Source organism: Onychostruthus taczanowskii, unplaced genomic scaffold (genome assembly GCF_017590055.1).
Source record: "Onychostruthus taczanowskii isolate IOZ18803 unplaced genomic scaffold, ASM1759005v1 scaffold92, whole genome shotgun sequence".
NCBI classification, from domain to species: Eukaryota; Metazoa; Chordata; class Aves; order Passeriformes; family Passeridae; genus Onychostruthus; species Onychostruthus taczanowskii.
Window position 1 is genome coordinate 1363839 of NW_024507213.1, and position 21069 is coordinate 1384907.

The 21069-nt window shown below is 41.5% G+C and overlaps 1 protein-coding gene across 1 annotated transcript in view; it reads left to right on the forward strand.

Moving 5' to 3' along the window:
• Positions 1–21069, forward strand: part of VCAN (versican) — a 99839-nt gene that overhangs the window by 29122 nt on the left and 49648 nt on the right. Inside the window, exon 6 of the mRNA XM_041426631.1 lies at positions 4716–5009. Coding sequence (XP_041282565.1) covers positions 4716–5009 — 294 coding nt within the window. The remainder of the gene's footprint in view (positions 1–4715; positions 5010–21069) is intronic.

Consider the following 21069-nt stretch of genomic DNA (forward strand, 5'->3'; position numbering starts at 1 on the left):
GAGGATGTTCTTGGTCCTTAAGGCACAAGCGTAAATGTTTTAGTCCTCAAAGTGGCCATGATACTCCTGCTTCTTTGTACACTTGACCATGTCCTAGGAATGAAGTTTTGAAGAGATTCCATATTTCTGAAAGTTGTGATGGCAGTGCCTCATGACTGCCTGGGTTTTGACCAGCTGGCTGCGTCCAGGTGAGGAGCAGTAACCACAGGTTAGAGGTGCAGGTGAGAAAATGCCCTTGGAATGCTCTTTATAGCATCAGAAAAAATGGCATTTTGCCACTTTTATCCAGCTTTTGTCTCTGACCCAAGCTACCCTGATCTGCGGCTGTAGTCACAGAACCCAGGAGCTCTAAGACTCCCAGAGGACATCTCTGCTTGATTAACTTGGTGGTTCCAACTCTCAGAAACAAATGAATAGGTCTGGAGTTCACCACCGGCACATTATGCTAAAAAAAAAAAAAAAAAAAAAAAAAAAAGGAGCTCCCAAATTCTTAGTGTGAGACAGCGTTTCTTCTCTTCAAACAAAACTATTAAAGAGGAACTAAAATGAAAAGGCATTGGAAAGTTTTTTACTTGGCTATGTTTTTGTTTTCCAGAGGTTTTTTTGGAGGTTCTTTTTTTTGCTTTTGGTTGTTATTTTTTTGTTTTGTTGGTTTGGTTTTTGTTTTTTGGGTTTTTTTTTTTAATTGCATTTCCTTCTATGGGAAGGATTAACTTTTCATATAATTAAAGTCCTTCTGCATTTTGTAACACCTGGCTTTGGATGACTGTGAAGGTTGTAGAATCGGAGCGCCTGACCACATGATAAAGCTTGTGAGCACCAAATTCCAGATGGCACAGTAATGATTACAGAATCACAGAATCATCAAGGCTGGGTAAGAAGAATTTTGAGATCATTAGGTCCAAACACCAACCCAGCACGGCTACCTTAGTCAACACAGGTTGTGTGTTGACCCCTGGTTCTAGCCTGCCCTTCTTCCCACCTTGCTTTTAAGTTGTGTGATTCATGACATTCACATCTACCAGCCTGCCCAGCTCACCCAGACATCTCCTGAGGGGAGAAAGTGAATCAAAGCAATGAAACTTGCTATAAAATCAGCTGATAAGATTTGTAGCACTGATTCTTGTAGAACTTAAACTTTTTCCTCAGGGATTGCAGGTGAGCCAGCTTTTGTCTTCAAGAGAAAAATCTGACTTCTTTATCTGCCCCAATATTTTGTAAAGAAATGGAAAAAGCCTGACTTTCATCAGGTATCTCTTTTGACCAAGCAAAACAAACACATGTAAGAGGAAAATCCTGGGGATTCTTGGAGTGCAGTGACCGCTGAGGCTGCTCCATCAGCCTGAGGCTTGGTTTGGAACAGGAGACAGCAATAACACACATTACATTATTGTCTGCAGCCTAAACACTGTCACGTTCTCCACCCCACCCCCTGGTACTGCAGAACCAGTTTTTCTTCATCTGCTGGCCTAAGCCCTGGGCTTTACCTGCATATTATTGCTGAGTTACACAGAGTGTGCTCCAGCTATAAAAACAGTGCATGTGGCTGTTTAACACACACAGAATTGAATTTGCCCTGCCTGGTGTTGGTGGCTATGTCATTTGTTTGTCGAGCAGATGAGTTTTCCCTCTTAATTTCCTTGTTTTCAGGGTTTGGGCTGGGAAACTGAGGGGCTTCCAGTCATCCTAATAAAAACACTGTAAGAGTGTGGTGGGATCTGTCCTCCTGTTAAATATGGAAGCTGTTGTGCTTTCAAAAACAGGAGGTAATTGTAGAGACTGCATGGATTAAATACATTTCATTAACTTCAGAATTACTTTTTTTGCTTTTTAGAAGAAGATTCTGTGCAAGTCTTGAGTCCTTTTTCTCTTTGAAGGAGTCAGGATGTTTCAGCCACATGTTAGAATTGAAGATCAAGAAACCCCAGGAAAAAAACCCCATATTTTAACTTTTTTTTGTAAGGTGGTTTGAGAAGCTTGCAGAAACAGAACAAACTTTAAAGTGTTTCTGGATTCATATATCAAGCAAGGCATTTATTAAACTCTTTCTTTGTTGTTCACATTTCATCCCAAAAATTATTAAGAGCATTAAGTGCACATTTAATCACAGAGAATTTTAATCTATTTTCAAACTGGAGAGACAAATTGAGGAGTCATAGCTCCTAGAGTAATTTGCTGCTATTTGCAATATGACTTTTGCCCATTACTCGATTTTTTAAAAATAAGAATTGTGGAATCATGGAAAAATGGAAAAATGCTCTCTAACTAGGCAATTACAAGATTACATGTTTTAACATCTTTGCCGTTTATCTTATCACTAGCATTCCTGCAATAAATGCACATTTACTTGGTATATGATAGAATTTTGCTGATTGCCCTACTGCCTTTTTGCCTTCTTTGTGAGGTTATTGTCACAAATTCTTGAATATACCAATTAGGCGTCAAATACTTCAGATTTCACTTTATGCATTGTTTTGGTTAAGATGTGTTTTTCCTTAAATATGTGTGGTTTTGTTGTTTTGGTTTTTTTTTTTTTTTTGGAAACTTTGTTGGTTTGTTTTGGTTTTTTTTGTGACAAAGATGGTGTTTTTTTGACAGCAGCTTATTTTAACAGATGAACAAACTAAGCCCATATGGGGTCAGTAGAATATATTCAGTGCAGAGAGGGGCATGACACTCATCTTTTAAGTGTGCAGGATTATCACTGTTGCAGACACAGGCAAACTCCAAGGCAAATTTGAGGCAGACTTCTGCCTAGAAAGTGCAGCTTGGGTAAGTCAGTTCTCTGCAAAGTGACCTCTCTTAAAGAAGAACCCTGCATGTTGAAATCTTACACCAAGACTTAACCCCTCACTAAGTTTCTCTGTCTCAACCTGAGTGCAGATGACAGCTCAGAGGAATAAATAGCACTAACTTTAATGATGTGGTGTACAAGCCCCATTTGGAGCTAGTGATCCAAATCACCCGATGGAAAAATTGCTTTTCTAGTAATCTTGCACTGTTCACCCATTTTCATTCTATAGTTTATCTCATAAGAAGTGTTGTGGGGTTGTCTGAAATTATTTTTTTGTTAACAGAAGTCACGCAAATTCATTGTTCTTCTTCACTTTTCTCACTCATCTAGCTGGAATGGTATATGCTGTATAATTGCAATTAAATTGCATTTTAACTACTAATTTTCATATACATCATGGCTGCTGTGAGAGGATCATTGAACAGTTCTCAGAGCAGAGAGGGCTGCTCTGGAGAGGCCTTTTTTGCTCCCCTGTTTCATGATGCTGCTTTTGGGACAGGACTTTGGGATAACTGCACCCATCACTCTGTGCAGGACTTGGCAGCAGAACTGGCAGGCAGATGCAGAAGAATGTAACAGAAAAAAATGCTGATTTTCTGTGTGGTCTGAAGAGCTGAATGAGCCATTCTGAGGACGAATGGCTCTTTGCTTCCCTTATCTGTCCCTCTACCTCCAAGCTGGGAGCGACACACAATGTGCATAAAGCAAGTTACACTATGGGATTGGTGCTACAGCTGTAATAACAAATCAGAGCCTCTACCTAGGAGGAAAAAGAAGGCTGGCACCTTGCCTCCTTTCACACTTGCATTCCTTTCAGGCCCCAAACAAACGTAATATTGATGTGAATGAAACTGCTCGGGGTGATGTAGTTTCTGTCTGCATTTTTTCTGCGCTCCCTTCAGACCTGTGCAAGGGTAAGACAGATTGGCTGGCGTGGAAAAGCAGTGTTTTCATGCAACAGTGGCTGTTATGTCCTGGCCTGCTGTGGCTGAGGGAGGCATTGCTGTCTTGCAACAAATATTTTGATTTTGCCCTGCCGGTTTGTACACCAGCATCTCATTTTAGGTCTGGCTGGTTTCATCTGAAGTCTAAGCAAAAACTTGAAAAGGGTCAGTTTATTGCTTCATTCCCAGGACATGAACATGAGAGGCTTGACTTTTCTTTAGAGTGTTTGTGTGAGTGAGGCAACCAAGACAACTGCACAATGCTGGTTTACCTTGGAAGCAAAATATTAGATGTGCTATTTGCTTTGTTTTAGTGTCCAACTGGATGGTTATTGCTTACAAACTGTTATTCCTTGGAAGCTGAGTTATGCTATCAACATTGTAGACTAATTCAGCTTCTCCACACAAAGAGGGCTTTGTGCATGCAACATGTCCTGTGCATTTCCTCACCTTTGTTTCCAAATGGGACAAGAGGAAGGCTGATGGAAATCCAACATTAGAAGCTGCTCTGGAGCAGCCAGTGAAGAATATTTCATGTTTTTTGATTGCTTGAAGCGAGATTCCAGCAATGCCTAAAAGTGCCAGGTAGGAGGCTTGCAGAGATAGAAGATTTGCTTTATGATTTTGATGGACTGGATTTAATTAACTCAGTTTAGCTGCAAATTCTACTCTAACGGGGTCACAGTGGAGCCTCAGGGCTTACTAGAGACCAAGGAAGGGACTCACTGTCCAGCCACAGTGTATGCCATGGCATAAAGTTTGCTTATAAATGCTCATGCTTTGTGGCAGTTTAACTTTCAAACTCAGGCCCGGAACATTTGGTTTACAGATATCTGATTATTTTTCTCTTCAAGGAAAAAAAACACTCGTGTTCTGGGAAAAAAATCCCCAACCTTGCAGGATTCTAGAATTGATTGATGGTGGAACATGCTACTCAACCTTCGCTCCTTTTATTTTTTTTTTGTTTCCTCCTGCAGATGAAGTGGTCCACGTCTCATCCCCCCAGAAGTTCACCTTCGAGGAAGCTAGGGATCTGTGTGAGGAGCGAGGCGGTGTCCTGGCTTCCGTGGGGAACCTCTACGTGGCCTGGAGGAACGGCTTCGACCAGTGTGACTACGGGTGGCTGGCGGACGGCAGCGTCCGCTACCCGGCCTCCGTGGCGCGGCCCCAGTGCGGCGGGGGTTTACTTGGGGTGAGAACCCTGTATCGCTATGAGAACCAAACAGGCTTCCCTTACCCCGATAGCAAGTTTGATGCCTACTGCTATGAACGTAAGCATTTATTGTTTTCCTTTTTTGGGGTGGTGGTTTGCAGCACGCTTGCCGCGAGAAGCGGGTGCTTTGTCGCGTGTTTTGTGGCGCACGCTGTTCTTAGAAACTAAAACATTGTTGTCTTAAACTAACATTGTCAGTGTCTTAAAGTAACATTGGCAGGTGAAGACAGGCAGAGTTTCAAGGTAAGGTTTCAGCCTGAGCAGTGTTTTGACTGTGAGGCTGTGGGTGCTCCGTATTTTGGTGCCTGAGCACACCTTGGTATCTTTGTATCGTGTCAATGGACACAAGACAGACATTCAAAGCCCACCTGGGCATGTCACCTCCTCCAGGTGATTCTGCCTTGGCAGGGGGCTGGACTAGATGATCTCCAGAGGTCCTTTCCCACCACATCTATTCTGTGGTTCTGTGATAAATGTCCTAAAGGTGAACAGTGGATATTCTCTGTCTGATGATGGCAGCAAGAGAAGCTGTTCACAGGCTGTGAACAAGGCTGGCCAGCTTCAGGTCTCTCAGATGCCAGTAATTTGGGGGCTATCTCTGGATCCCAGGCACGTTGTCTCATCACTTTCTTTCTCTTTCTTACTCAGTGTTTCATGGGCCAGTGGGTGGTCTAAATTGCCTTTCTTACTGCTGCTTGTTTCCCTCCTGGTATTTTCACAGGCACTTCAAGCACTTGCCACATTCACATGGTAGACTTCACCAATCTAAACCAGATGTCCTCCACACCTGTCAGCCTTCTTTTGGGGTCAAATATTGCCCTGTAAGCTCATCTATCTTCAGTGCCAGCCACTTGGCTGTGTTGTGGTGCAACCTCTCCTTGAATAGGCTTCTGTTGTCCCAAAAGTTTCACCAGCATCCCAGCTGAATATCCTGCTTCCCTGAGGCTTGCAGCCTCAGCACAGGGGGGTTGGACAGCTCAGCTATTTCCTTGCAGGCCTCTCTGTCCAAGGAAGTTCCTTATTACAAATAGCATGACTGACATTAACGTTGTGTTGAGTTAAAAGTTCAGAACTTGGTCGTTAACTATGAATATTTAGGTTTTTTGGACTCAGTCCAGTGACTGTAACTCAGAACTACTTGAAATGTGCAGTTTGTACTGTCCCCATTTTTGTGGATAATGAACTTACTGCAGCTGCAGATCTTTCCAGCTCAGGCACTGAAGACCCATTTATGAGCAAATCTTACTCTTTGAGAACAAATCCCGACATCTGCTGCAACATTATGGTCTGGCTGTTCTCAGACACTGTTGGTTTGTTGTTTTAATTTTCCTTTATAGTTTGTGGGTATGATGTTCCAAAACTTTGCATGTGGAAATAGTCCTAATGGAACTGGTTACAGGAAAAAGGACTTAAGTTCAGGAGTCTGTGCTCTAATCTGCAGAGCAGCATTTTTTCATATCACTTATTCTGTTCCTACTCCAAATTGTTTATGACCTATTTAAAGTGTTGTGGATAAAAAAGACTTTAATGAGGGTGTTTTTCATAAGTCCCTCTAAAAGACTGGGGTAAGGAATGAACATTTTGCCTGTAATCTAGTCTTTAGTTAGGACAAATTCCAACCTGCTGTTTGTTTTTGTGAATTTTGCCGCTTTCAAGAAAGATGTGCCTTTACAATGTTCTTTCCAGAAGTTTTAGTTAGCACAGTTTGTGGTAACATACCATTTGTTCTAAAAGTGACCTTGGTAGATATTGGGTTGTTGCCTTTAATATAAAGAGTTTTTCTGAGAAGTCTTGCCCTTGGTATATAAAGAATAAATATTTCATCACTTTGCAACCCAGGAATAGACAGTTCAGGACTATCAAAGTTTTTACAAGAGAAAATAAGACTAAACAGAACCAAAACAATTTGGTAGAGACTGAACAGCTCTCCAGCACTTTTAATTACAAACAACAGAATATCAGAATTAATTAAGCACTGCTGGCTATGGGACTCAGGTTTTGTCAGATGCATCTGCCTTTGTGTAGGGAAATGCAGGGGTGTCATGCTCTACCCTCCTTCAGGGTGCCACAAATTTCAGAAGTTACTGAAAGCTCTCTGTCCCTCTCAGAAGGTGCTGGGGATCTCACAGGAACCAGCTGTGACTCCTCACTGCTTTTGCTAAAAGATTTATGCAAGTGGTGAGTAATGAGACTCCCTGCCCAGCATCTTGGTCCTCCACATCTCAAGCAGCTGCCTGGTGCAGTGGCTTTAGAGTGAGTCACTCTCTCCCACTGGGGCCTTGGAGCCAGTCCCTTCTTTGGGGCAGAAAAAGGGAGAGGATTAAAAAAAAAAAACCAAAAAAAAACGCTCTTCATGAGAGCAGAAGGCTTGAATTTAAGCCCTTTGTTTCAAATCATCCTTTGTCTGGAAGTTTCTTCCGAAATTTCCCATTATCTCAGTTTCAGAGTTTCAGTCCACCACAAAATCTGTTGTCCCCCTGTTCTGCCTGTGCTGGGGTTGACATTAAGATCCCACACAGTGATTCCCACAGTGCCTGACAACAAAAGTGTCCTGCCCAGGACGTGGGCTCTCAGTGTGACACAGCTCACACCTCATGGGTGTGTCTCCCTCCTCACCTGCACATGCAGTCACACCACAGCACCTCTGTGCTTATTCAAGCTGTTCCAGTCTTCACAAAGACAAACTGTGCATTTGAGAAGGGGGGTATCTCCTTCGTCCTGCTCAGTCTCCTCATTCCTGCTCCGTGATTATGAGTTTCTCTGCTGGAAAGTCTCAAAATGTTAATTTTAATTTGTGGTTTGAAGAAACCTCAATCCGTATTTTGAGCATTTTGCTTGCTTTTAAAGAGGAATCATATTTATTGAAATACATGAAAAACACAGGGAGTAAATTCAATTTAAAAATGATATTCACTAGTTTCAGTAGAGCAGCCAACCTGGACAACTTTTAAAGTACAGTTAAGTTCAGGATTTTAACTTCATCAGTGTTATGGGTACAAAATTACATTGTATGAAGTGTCTTGACTTTATGAAAATAAGAATGGCCCAGACTAATAATACATGATTTAAAATCTAAAAGCCTTGTTAAAAACGCTGAAACTTTCTCCCCTTTGATCACAAGTGCTTTTCACTCTTCAAAAACCACATGGGTCTAAGTTTCTGAAACATTATCTGTGTGTTTCATTTCATACCTCCAAGGCTTTTGCCAGACCTGTTCTTTCTTTTCCCTGTCCTTTTCTTCCTTTTCCTTTTCCTTTTCCTTTTCCTTTTTTCTCTGAGAGATACCTAATCATGTATCTGATGGGGCCTGAAAAGGTTTCAGGTTAGACACATGATTAAGTGCTTGCAGCTCCTTGGAGGCCATCATCGGAGGGAAAGTTTTTCAACTGTTAATGTATGTATATAACGTATATAACATACATAAATATGTTTAAATTATTTAAAAAAAAAAAACCAAAAAATAGAACAGCTGTTTCTGAACACTTATGCTAATTTGTAAGAGATGAAAACATTTCATCATTAAGAAAATTATAAGTATCATTTTAATAATTTAAAATGTATCTTTTTAATAGATACATATGTAATGATTAATTCTTTCAGAGAGCTATAGGGGATTTACTTAATCCTGTACTTCAGCCTCTCAGTCTCTCCAGGCCTAATTCACTGGATTTTGTAGAAATCTTGTCACAGACTTCAGCTGATTTTGGATGGGCCTTTTTATACCACAGCACCTGTAGAACAAATTGCACTCCAAAAATGCATTAAATAAAATGTATTCAGGTTTTTAGCTTTCATACCCACAACAAAGCTGAACTTGATGAGCTCTGTACACAGAGGTAGTTGGATTTTTTTAAAACATAAATCCCCTTTTTGCTGAGAAACATTGATTTATTAAAACTGAATTCTTTCATAGACCTGTATTGGTTTTGGCAAATCTTTCAGCAAAATATTTTTTACTTTGACTCAAAACACGTGTTGACCATTTCACTCTGGATTTGCCCATTCTCTTTCCCATTTTCCTCTCTCATTTTGACTTTGTTTCATGCACCTTTATTGCTTCTCTTTCGTTACACCACTTTGGTTTGGCATCGTGGCTTAATTTTAGCTGGAGATTGGAAAATTCCAGATCTGGGATGGTGTTGCCATGTGTGTCCTTCAGGAATGGAGTCCACGCTGCTTTGATTGCTCCAATACAGCCCCGCCGAGAGCGGATCCAAGTCTGCCACTTGCTCTGATGCTTCATCCACCTAAAGCTGAAAATCACAGCGCTATTTTGTAGCAGAAACATAGGAAATTGTGGCCTCCACAGAGCTTTGAGGCATCCTACAGCACGAGCCACCTCGATGGCAGGCTCAGCCTCGGGAAGCATCCACAGTGCTCCTCTTGTCCTGCAGCAGGAAGGATAAAGACTGCTAGGCACAGCTCAAAAGCTGGCAGGAGAAACGCTGTCTTCCCCTTCTGCTGCATGTGACTTAGCTTGGAAAACCTTGAATAGCTGGGCAGCTCTGTCCTTCTCCACAGCAACCGTCAGTAGCTGCGTGTCCCAGCTATTTCCTGGATGAGGGAATTATTTCCAGCCTGATGTCAGGGGCTGTGTTACGGGAGATCTGTGGATTTCTGATCAGTTTGGGAGCGGACGCAGAATAATGAAGACATCGGGCGTGGCGATGCACGAGGAGCAGAACTGCCAATCTGAAGGGGAAAAAAGAACTCCAAAAAGGAATTTATCTCTGAGGAAGCGCAGCACAGTGCTGGACATAGTAAACACAGTGTGCTCCAACATTTCAGAGTCCAGTATCAGAATGGGCAAGTGCCCTTGGGCAGGAGAGGATCCTAACCTGACCACAGCCTGTGCAGGGCTGCTGGCTCTCCTCAGGCTGCCTCTCTGTGAAGGTGAAGCTGTGCAAAGAGATCACCCCCAGACAACCATTCTCCAGCCTTTTATTATTTTCCTAGGAAAGTGGATTTATGCTCTTCTCTCAGATATGCCATTTAACAAGTCCCCCACAGCTGAAGACATCCCTGGTCATTTCTTGGCCTGAGCATGGCTGTAGTAAATCCCTGCCTCTCTCTGCTGGGCTCATGGTGAGCAGCACACCGACAGCTCCTTGCAGCTTCCTCACCCCACTCTTCCTCAGGGGTTTGAGAGCTCAGTCAGACCATGCTGAAAACTGCAAGAAGACCTCAATCCACCCCAAATCAGCCTGTGCTGTTCATCTCAGCAGTGACTCACCCTGAGAAGGAGGGGAAGGAAGTGGTGGCTGGGTGCAGCTCAACCTTTTAAGTGCTGCACAAAGGTAGGAACAGAGATTTATCAACCTGACTGGTGTATGAGGAGCAGCTCTTTGGAGCACCGTGAAGTGCTGAGGAGGAGATGATTCTTTTGCCTGAGCAAGTGAACTTGCATTTACCTGAGTGATTCAAAAACTGAGCGATTCAAAACCTCTAAGTGCAAACATTGTGGCCAGAGGGAGAGAGGAAAGAGAAGAAGAAACAGCTGGAGGCATTTTCCTTTCATTGCCTCAGGTCACTGGATAGGTCAGGTAACAAGGATCGCATGAGGAGCAACAATGTGAAGAAGTGGAAGGTCCACCCCTTTAAGTGTCCAAGTCCAGAAAACATGAATTGCTTTTGCTCTTTGTCACCTTTGCTCCATTAGAGCAAAGTGTGGGCTGGGCATCACCCATGGCACACAGGGGTGATTTCCCTCCTTTCACACCAGGCAGGGGGAGCAGAGCACCAGGAATTCTGCTGTCAGTTCTTACCCAAATGACAATCTTGGCCCTTTTTGTTCTTCAATTGTTTTTTTGTGGTCACAAAGCACAGATTATTGCTTTTATTTGGTGCTGGGTTACAGATTTAATTAGGAAGAGCTGACTAAAGAGGCTTGCTGGTTTTTTTGTTTTTTTGTTTTTTTTGTCCTCTTTGGCAGTTTCATAATAAATAATGTGGAAAGAGAAATGCTTTCTGCTATTGTTCTTTTGTGGATAGATTGGCAGGTTATAATTCACTCACAGAACTACACTTGCATGTGGGGAAACCAGGAGATAACATATCTTTCCCCCTTCAACCATCTGACTTCAGAAGTTATGAAATAGCAAGTGGTTTTACTTAAGAGTGCTTGTATTCACAGAGCTAAAAGAGCTGCTGCCTCTGCTGTTTTGTTAGCTGGAAGAAAAGACCTTGGGCAGTGGTATGAAGAGGATGCAAAACTTTTCATTATAATTTTTTCTTGCAAATAAGATAGCCTGATAGCTTTAAAATTTCTGAGTATTTTTTTAAGAATCCCACTGGTTTTCTCTCATATGGCATATGCTTTGTAAGCAGGACTGGATCCTGCACTTAAATTTTCATATTTTTCTCATTATATTTGGCTTTTGATTTTGACGTCAAAACAGAATGTAGGTGAGTGGGAGTATACACCTGGAGCTGCAGAGAAATTCTTACAGCTGCACTGTCAGATTTTGAATTCTGCTACCAAAAGTCTCATTATTTATGAACAAAATCCCACATGCCCTGTGCACCACTGCTTCTGGAAAAGCGTGAATGAGCAGGTGCTGGATCAGTGCCGTGATCAGAGGCTTCTTGCTCAGTCTGTAATTCAGAGCACCAATTTCTTTCCTTTCTTTTTTCTTTTCTTTTTTCTTTTTTTTTTTTTTATCTGTTCTTAATCTTAGACTTGTTCAGCTTGGAAGGCTCTGCCAGTGATTTAAACTCCAGCTGGCAAAACTTTCAGACTCAGGGGAACATTCAAGGCTGTCCTCTCTGCCAGGGTTGGTAGCAGGGAAGGAAGAGACACCAAGAAGAAATGTAACAAATTAACATAAAAAAAAAAATACAAAAAATTAAGCAAGGCATCTCTCTGCATTGGCATCATGCTCAAATTGGGCTCAAAGAATTCAAACATTAATTTTGAGTGTCTCAACATTATTTATATTTTGTAATAATTTATTTTGGCTGTAATTCACAGAAAGAATTCACTATTTCCAGCTTTTGTTCCAACTTAAAGCAAATTTTTTGTTGTTTTGGCTGTTAGCAATGACTCAAAGCAATCTCTATCTATAGGGTCTATGTCCTTCCAGGTTCTTAGATACATACCTAAATGTAAACAGATAAACAGTATTTCTGAGTGCAGAAAAATTGCTCAAGTGGTTCCAGTTAGGTACATGGTTAGATCTGGTAATGTTGGAAAACCAAGTATGTAAATTATAATATATATAATTTTTAATATAAGCATTTATCCTTCATAAAGTACACTAATAGTAATCCCAAATTAAACAGCACAGAACATGCTGAAATTCTCATCTGGTAATTGCAAAGTCGAACCATGTCTGAAGTTGTGCATTTTGATTTCCTTAAAAAAATAGTAAGTTTCAATATTGCTCCATCATTTTGAACCTTGTTTGAGTCATGGTGGAAAAGAAGAAGAAAATCTGTAAAAAATAAATAAATAGAGTGAAAAAGTATAATATCTCTGCAAAGTCCTACAGCCCTTCCAAAATCAACTTCATGCATGTTGTTCAATGTAGAAGGAATCGATTAAAACAAAACAAAACAAAACAAAAAAATAGATAGTCTTTGATATGAGCAGCTGTTGGTGAGATAATTTGCTTTCTCGCTGCTAATATGTTCATGCATTTTATTAGGAAAATCTGTCTCATGTCCTGAACCAGAAGGAGGACAAAGGAGATAGCATATTGCACGCATGATGCAAGGAATACAGTAATGCAAAACATCTGGGTGGAGTGGAGGACAGCACAAACTGGTGTTGTCTATTAAAAAAGCAACCTTCCCTTTGTTTATTCTTTTTTTCTTTTCACACAGAGAAAAAAAAATATAACATAGATATATTTCTCATTGAAGAAGTGCTATCAGGTTTTTTTTATCCACCCAAATAAGTTTGCACTCCTGAATGATGTGAGTGAAAAAAACTTGCATATAATTGTTTAGATAAAGTGACTTTAGAGTCACTCTAGTTGATTTTAACCAGAGCTGAATTGCACACAATTTCCATGGGAGAAAATCTGCTGTTTATTGATAAACTCTTAAAAAATATGGACTCCACTTATAACACTCTATAAAGGTAATATTTATTGATTCAGTTATTAATATAAGCAAACCAAATGTGCTTGGTGTTTTTTCAGGTTAGCATAATAAATGTGGACCTATTCTGTCAAGTCATTAGCAGATAATAAGTCACGAATAATAAATATCTGCATCCCAGGCATAAATATGTGAACCCCTGGGACTTCCAAGCATTTCTTGGAAATCTGGAAGCTGCGTAAGTGATTGTGAGTAAGTGTACACAATTTCCCAGCAGCGATGAAATAAACTTACCTTTTTTTTTCCCACAGATTAAAAAAAAAAATTATCCACATTGCCCTCATTTTTGTATAGCTCTGTTAGAGGGTATTAACGTTTCCATGTTTGTTCAGAGGGTGATCCTGATGGTCACTCGAAGTATGGCAGCTGGGGCCTGAGTGAGTGTTTGTGTTGGCTGCAAAACCAATTCCATCCACATTAAGGAAGCTGATCCTGTGATCAGAAGGGAGAGATTGAGACTTTGCTGCCTCCTTTCCATTTTGCCATTAAAAAAAAAAAAATAGCTGTTGGGGAAAATTGATGAATTCATTGGTAGAGATTCAACAGCTACACACCATTTGTGTGCATCCTTCATTTCCCAAGTCATGAAGCAAAACTTTTGTGACTCAAACCAGCCCCATGCAAGCAGAGAGGGGAGGAAAAAATATTTTAACTGAAAAGAAATAGAAAACATTATATATGTGTGTGTGTGTGTGTAGCTAAATCTTCTTCGTAAAACCACAAAAAAATTTAATTTGTGGTAGGAAAAGAAATCTGCTCCTTTTTTTTCTGCTGGCAAAGAACACCAGCACTTCTAAACATAGCGACGTCATATTTTCTTGCCCTCACAATTTCCTTTTCACTTTCACTTCTTGATCAGGAGAGCTGAAATATCAACCCTTTTGCCTCATTTTCCTCCTCTGTAATTCTACACATTCTTCTAGAAATTTTGAGCTGTCATCCTCTGACCAGTCCCTCCTGCTTCAGGGTGAATCTAACGGGTCTCTTGCAAAGGTGGCGTTTTCAAAGCTGAGTGTGTGAAACTGAACAAATATTTGTGTTACCCTGAGTAGCACATGCAGAACTCATATCTGCACCTATCAAAGGAGCATCTGATTAGCCGTGGGTGTGTGAAAAAAACCCTGATTTGTGCATGCATGTTGCTTATGCTTGAGTGTAAACTGTAAAATAATGTAACTGTCTTGATTTCTGTGTGCAAGGGGAAGAGACTTATTTGATCTATTACATGCTAGCAAGATTTTATTTTCCAAGAAGTTCTAGGTGTAGTCTGGTAAAGAGTGAGTCCTCATAAGCACACTGAATGTTTAATGCATTCTTCATATGCTTAGTATGATTTAAAAGCTGTATTTTTCTCTTTATTTGCGTCCTTATAAGGCTTTTGATTCTCAGTCACTTAGCAGTTAACAGCATTGCTTTAAGATATTTACATCTTCCACCCATCTGCTCCCATTACCCTTCTGAAGATTATTGAAGATTACTAGCAGAAGGGAAGATGGTTCCAACCTGGGCTTTTCCTGAGGAAAACCTCTTTCTGAACACTCACTTTTTCCAGGGTTTTAAAGTCTGCAGGCACACCTTGCAGTGCTGGCACACATTTCCTCCTCAGATGGCATGGAAATGTGGGCTAAAGGGACTAGACAATTAGCAAGGCCACCAGGTTGTTTAAAACATCACGATTTGGTTCACTGGAAGGACCTTTCTTTGTGCCTCCTGTTCATCTAGGACAGCAACTCTCTCACCTTTTCCATCATCCAGAGGGTTCAGCACTTTGCCTTTGCATGTTCAGCACTCCCATGGAAGCATTTCTTGTGTGTGGAGGAGTTTCAGATGTGCATCTTTGAAGTGTTTTCAAAAGATCAACATCATTTTAGTAGCATTAAGTTTGTGATCTTACGGTTCAACATTCTCACCTTTCCCCACAATAAATTTCTCCCAGGATAATTTAAAGGCAGAGCAGCAGCAGCATTTTCTGGTGGCATGCTTGATCCTGCTGCTTGAGCACACTCTCACTGCAGTGAGCATTCCTTTTTGCAGTTTGTAATTATGTGCTGAAAATAAACTAAAGCATTATTTCACTCCCTTTATACATCTGAGTTGGGCGCTGCATCAAGCTTTGAAGAAAACCCACAGCTCTCCCATTTTTGACATCTTCAAATAAACTTTTATGTCCCCAGATCAGTACCTGGCAGGCTGATGGTCACTCATGTAACACAAGGACTTCTAGGGGTAATTATATAAACCACAAATATGAAGGATATTGCTATTTTTTCACTTCATCTGACTTTAAGTTAGGCATTCTGCAGCTTTACAGTGTTTTACTGCATGTTATACAATGCTCTACAGAACTACCTAAAACCTTTGAACTTTACACTTATTTTTCAGCTGGCATTTATTTTTTGTTGGGGACATTCAAACTCATGAGCTGAAGTAGCTTGTGTACTGACTGTACCTTTTTTTGTTTTGCTATTTTTTTAAAGCTAAAAAAGTCACAACAGAGCCTACGACCATTGAGCCTGTGACATCCCTGAGAACTGACAGCGTGAAATCGTCGCCTGCTGGAGCTCCTCTCGAACCTCCCATCTCTGAGACCCCGCTCACTGAAGTGCCTGCCACCCCAACAGTTTCTTTGGAGGAAACAACCCCAGAGTCTGAGGAAGACACAGAAATGACTACTGACGTGGCTGAGGAGAAAAGAGAGATGGAGGTGCTCATGGAGAATATTCCATTAACCACCCTTCTACCTCAGACTGTCACCGATGGCGAAACATTCACTTATGAGCCCCTGGGAAGGACTGAATACGATGTCTCACCCAGGCTAACAGACACCACGGCCCCAGATTTGGAACTGGATCACACTTACTCTGAAGCAGAGCTGCCCGAGGAACAAGGTAGGTCTGAAAGCATTGAGGACGCTTTCTTGACCTCTGTAATTTTTCAGGATAGCACAGCTGTAGCTAAGAGTTCCACTGGTTTTTGGGAAGATGCTGAAACGGGAGATGCACAAAGGCATGATGCTGATAATCAGACTGAGCAAATAGAAGTGGGTCCTCTGAGGACAGCTACAGATAGCTTCTTACAGACTTCTCGGAGAGAGGCTGCCAGGACAGGGACTTCAGATTCACTAACAAAAGAGAATGTGTCTCGTGGTGCCCACCTCATAAACGCACCCACGAAAAAATCACTGGAGGCAAAATCTGATGAGAAACTTACAACTGTTGTAATCCCTAAAGCTTTGCTCACCGCTGAGTCTGCAGAGAGGGAGGGCAGTGAGAGCATGCACACCGCTGTGTCTGGCACAGATTCTGGGATGGCTGCTGGTCATGCCCCAAGATCAGAAGTGCCTGCTGCATCAGAGACACTCCTAGATGAGCAAGCAGTAACCACTGGACAGTTTTCTGCAGTGAAAGAGTCAACTCCCTGGGTTAAATTTAGCTCTGCCACAGCGTTTGACAGCGAGGCCTCAGCTCAAGGGAGCAGAGAGGACCTGAGGGATGTGCAGCCCACCGTGGCATCTGGAACACCTGTGTTCTTTTCTGTGTCAGCTGCTGATCAAACAGAATCTGAGGCCATCTCAGGAAGCACCGATGCCCTGCCAATCTTTGGAGAAGGCACCATGTCTCTTATCCCCTCATCTCAGCAGACAGGAGCATCAGCTGTCTTAGAGGAGCAGGAGGAAACAAAACAGCCAGAAATGAGGACAACAGATGTGGAGGTCCCTCATTCCACAGCTGCCATTCCTCCATGTGTTGCAGCAGAATCTGAGGGATGTTCTGCAAGGGAGAAGATCACACAAGCACCTCCAGGTTCTGGCACGTGGCTGCCAACAGATAAAGAGGAGGGGTATATGACAGAAGAGTCATCTCACACTGGAAGAGTGATTGAGTTAGCTACAGAGGATGGCTTCTCTGGAATGGAGCCCACATCATCTCCAGGGCACATTGTGGAATCCACAGTGCATCCAGGAGCTCCAATTTCAGCAGCTACAGAAGCAACTGAGACAAGCAGGGAGCCAGCAGAGACCACGAGGCATGAAGAAATGGTATCAGCTGATTTTGGTCAGAGTAGAGACAGTACAAGTGTATCCCACACGAGCAGCTCCTTGGATTTGGAAGTGACCACAGTATCCAAAATACCAGTGGAAGAAAGTAGTGCAACCATAGGGTTTTTTAGCTCCCCAGGTGTAACTGTATTGCCAAGTGCTGTGCCCACAGCTGTGGAGGTAACTGAGCGTGAAGGAGATGAGACACCAGGGACAGAGGGAACTATTAAATTTACAGGTGTAACAAAGGTAGATACTGCAGTTCCACAGAAGGAGTATGATGCTTCCCTAGTTCCAGTTACTGTAGAGAGTGAGGTCACTAGAGATATGCCAATTACTGATCAGACTCCTTTTGGTGATGTCTTTCATACAGAAGCAACAGAAACAACTGCAAAACATAGCAAGGTGTTCCCAGAACTCTCCACACTGGACCAAGGTTTGGAACCAAGAACTGCCACTCTTTCTGTGACATCTGCCCACACACACGAACCAGAGATGTCACCAGGACCTGAATGGCCTCAAACAGCAGTTCAGGAGACACAGGATGAGACAGGCTCAGCTTATGGGGAGATGTACCCAGCCACAGAGGCACCTGTGCCTGCAGTGCCGTCCACAGACCACAGAGGGGTTGTGGCACCTGAGGAAACCAGCACCTGGTTGCACCTCACGGTGACTCCAGCAGCTGGAACTGCTCCTGACCAGGATGAGGAGGTCACTGAGGTGATGCCCATAACTGCTGGAACTGAAGCAAAGACACAGGACAGCCCAGGAACCCCCACCAGGGAGGGAGATGATGCAGTGAGCTGGGATTCTGTGCCACCCTCCCATACGATGCCAGCAGGACATTCCACTGTGGAAAGCATTACTGACATGACTCTGGGAGCTTCTCCAAGCCTGGCAACGGAAGGCTCAGGAATGACTACAGAACCTGAGGAAACCAGGCCAACTGTATTTGCAGCTACTGCAACAGATGAGGCAACAACTCTCAGCAGCATGACAACACCTTCCCTTGGTGCTGTGGACAAAATTCAGCCTACATCTGTAACCAAGCCTTTTGTCACTCAAAAGTCTCCACGCATCATTCCTGAGGAAGAAGAGGAGGTAACAAGCCATGACATCATCATAATTGATGAATCTGTTTCTCCCAGCAAAGCCACTGCTGAGGATGATCTGCCAGGAAAGATGCTGGAGCCAGAAATCGATAAGGAATATTTCACAGCATCCACTGCCACGGCAGTGGCACGACCTACTACTCCACCCCAAGTGAAGGAGGCCACAGAGGCCTTGCAACCTCAGGAGGTGTCTCCTTCTACTTCACACCCTGATAATGACATAAGATTGTATGTTATTCAAATCACAGGCAATGACACAGGTAAGATTTTGCCTTTTAGACCCGCAGTCCATCAGAGTGGACAGTTTGTCATGACAAACAGGTGTGCTTTAGATGCTGGAGATGTTTCTTGGATCACTGAAGGATGCAAAGTACCACTTTTGTCTAGACAGCAACTTACTGAATATTGGTAGGTCTATTTTTCTGTCCGTTAAAAGCCCCTCAGAAACGTATTTTATATTTGCTGTGTGGTAAGAATTATTTTTACGTAAGAATGAATATGAAACTGTTTTATTTCTTTTTAAAAGTCATGATGGCTACAGTCCAGTTTTGTTTTTTAATGTTGTCAAGTCACCAATTTAACTCCAGCTGTCTGTGAAACAAGCATTTTAATTTCACAGCTTCCATTCCATGCATTACTAGTCCTAAACGAAGCACTAGATTACTTTAACATTCCATTGGTCTGTAGCAATTAACAATGCCATGTACAGTGTAGTCAGCTAAAAAATGGTTAAAGCACTCTACTGCCTCCTGTGATTTGGAGGAATGGGCTTTTTTTCTTTTTTTTTTTTATAGCATCTCAAAGCATTTTTTTAAATCCATCTTAGGGAATATGTGGTGCAAATTGATGGAATATTTAATTCTGCTACATTTTTTAGCTGATGGTTCTGTACATGTGTATGTAGCTTCAATTCCATGGGTATCCAGAACAGAAACTTCCAAAGTAGCAATGAACTGTTGGGGTTGATGATGAATATGTCTCCATAATGCAAATGTTGAAGGGTGTGCAGCTTTACATCAAAGATTCCTGTCAACTGACTATTATTTAAGATGTCATGGTAAAACATCATATTTTAAAACAAAAAGTAAATGAACTGACAAGCAGTACAAAGTACAGAATTTCTGTTCGGTTCAATGTTTTATTGTGTTTAATTGTCTTATGGTTGTATAATAATTATTTTATTTTTTTTAAGGAACACAGTCAAAATGGATTTTTTTTTCGGTCATATATACCTTAACTACATGCTTGTCTTTTGAATAGTTGTGTCAGAAACTGTTTTCTTTTTGGTTCTTGGCCATAACCTCCGTGCCTCTGAAGAACTCATCCAGCAGAATTCATAATTTATGGGAGTCTTTTGGATGGTTTTTTCAGGTTTGTTCTTGGTAGGGTTCCATTCAAAAATTAAAAACCAGTAGTGGTTTTTTTCCTTGAGATGTGCCATATCCTGTTTGGACATGTAATACCTTGGCTTGGTATCTTTTTACACATTGTGCTTATTATCCTACTTTATATTTACAGGGTGCAAATCTGCACAAGTTATAGCAATAGTACCTTAGCCTTCTATTTCAGAAAATGATAGTTCTGAAACTTTTGTTTCTGTGGTATATTATCATTATTTTGTCTTTATATGTTACCAGTGCCTTGAGAGTCTCCATTACATGATACAAGTCCAGTCAGAGCAGAAGGGTAATTTCTGAAGACAAGATTTAACCCACATACTAAGTCCTTTTGTACCTGTGGAAATTCACTTAATTTCCTTAATAATGAGTAGCTGGACTAGGTAATAGTGACCTTTTTTTACCTATTAGATTTTTGAGTTGTGCTACAGTTTATTTCCTACAGGAGAGTGAGTTGTGCTGGGCAGCTGCATGTTCCAGGTGATGGAAAGATGTAGGATGGTTTGGAAGGGTGTGGATGTTGGATTTCTCTGCATCTACATCAAGAAGAGCCTCATTTTATACTTTTTTTTTTTTCTTTTCAGAATAGTGTGGGTACTGTGTTTCATTAAAATAGGCTTTGGTTCAAAGTGGATTATCTGAAGGACAGAGTGTGCAGATGCTCTTCATAACTGCTCTTTCTCACTCTGCCTTGGGTGATCAGGTCTTTCAGATAAACTTTCTTCAGGGTTTGTCTTCTTCATCTTCACAACCTTTCAAAGCTGTGCATGCATTTCCAGGTATAGATGTGCATATGTGTCAGGGTGTTTGTAAGCAGACATGAAGTTATAAATCCTTAAAAACCTGCCTTTAAGAATTATTTAGTCTGTGATGAGAGAAAAAAATTTATTGTCTTGAAATGGTATTAAATTATTCATATGGCACTGTCTGTGTTCTCTTTAAACACAGAGAGCCTCTTCATGTATCTAGTGCAAGGTTGAAAAGGAGTTTTCTTCATTTTTCTGTTTCCAGGCCCTGGCAGTAGGAATTCCTCCACTTAGCTGTCCACAGACTAAAGGCACCCTCTACCTACTGACCCCAAATTCAGTTAGAACTGCCAAAGATTTATTCTCTCTGAGGGTTTGGATTGATTTCTTTTATTGCTACAGAAATGAAAGACTACATCTGAAAAATCCTGTCAGGCCCAGTTTCCCTTCATTGTTTCTTAGTCCATAAACTTTTCTTTGTGCTGAAGAAAATGCGTATAGGGAGTAATGAAGAGGAATGAATTTGGCAAATATTACCAACATATGCCTTTCACTAGGATGTAGTTTAACTTCTTATTCTATCACTCCTTATTTGAGAATTGATCCACTATCATAAAGAACTACATAAACTGTACTTCTGGCTTTTTATTCTTAGCTGATCGGAAGCTGTAAATGCAGTTTACATCATTACATCTCTGATAAAACAGAGGTTTTTCCTCTT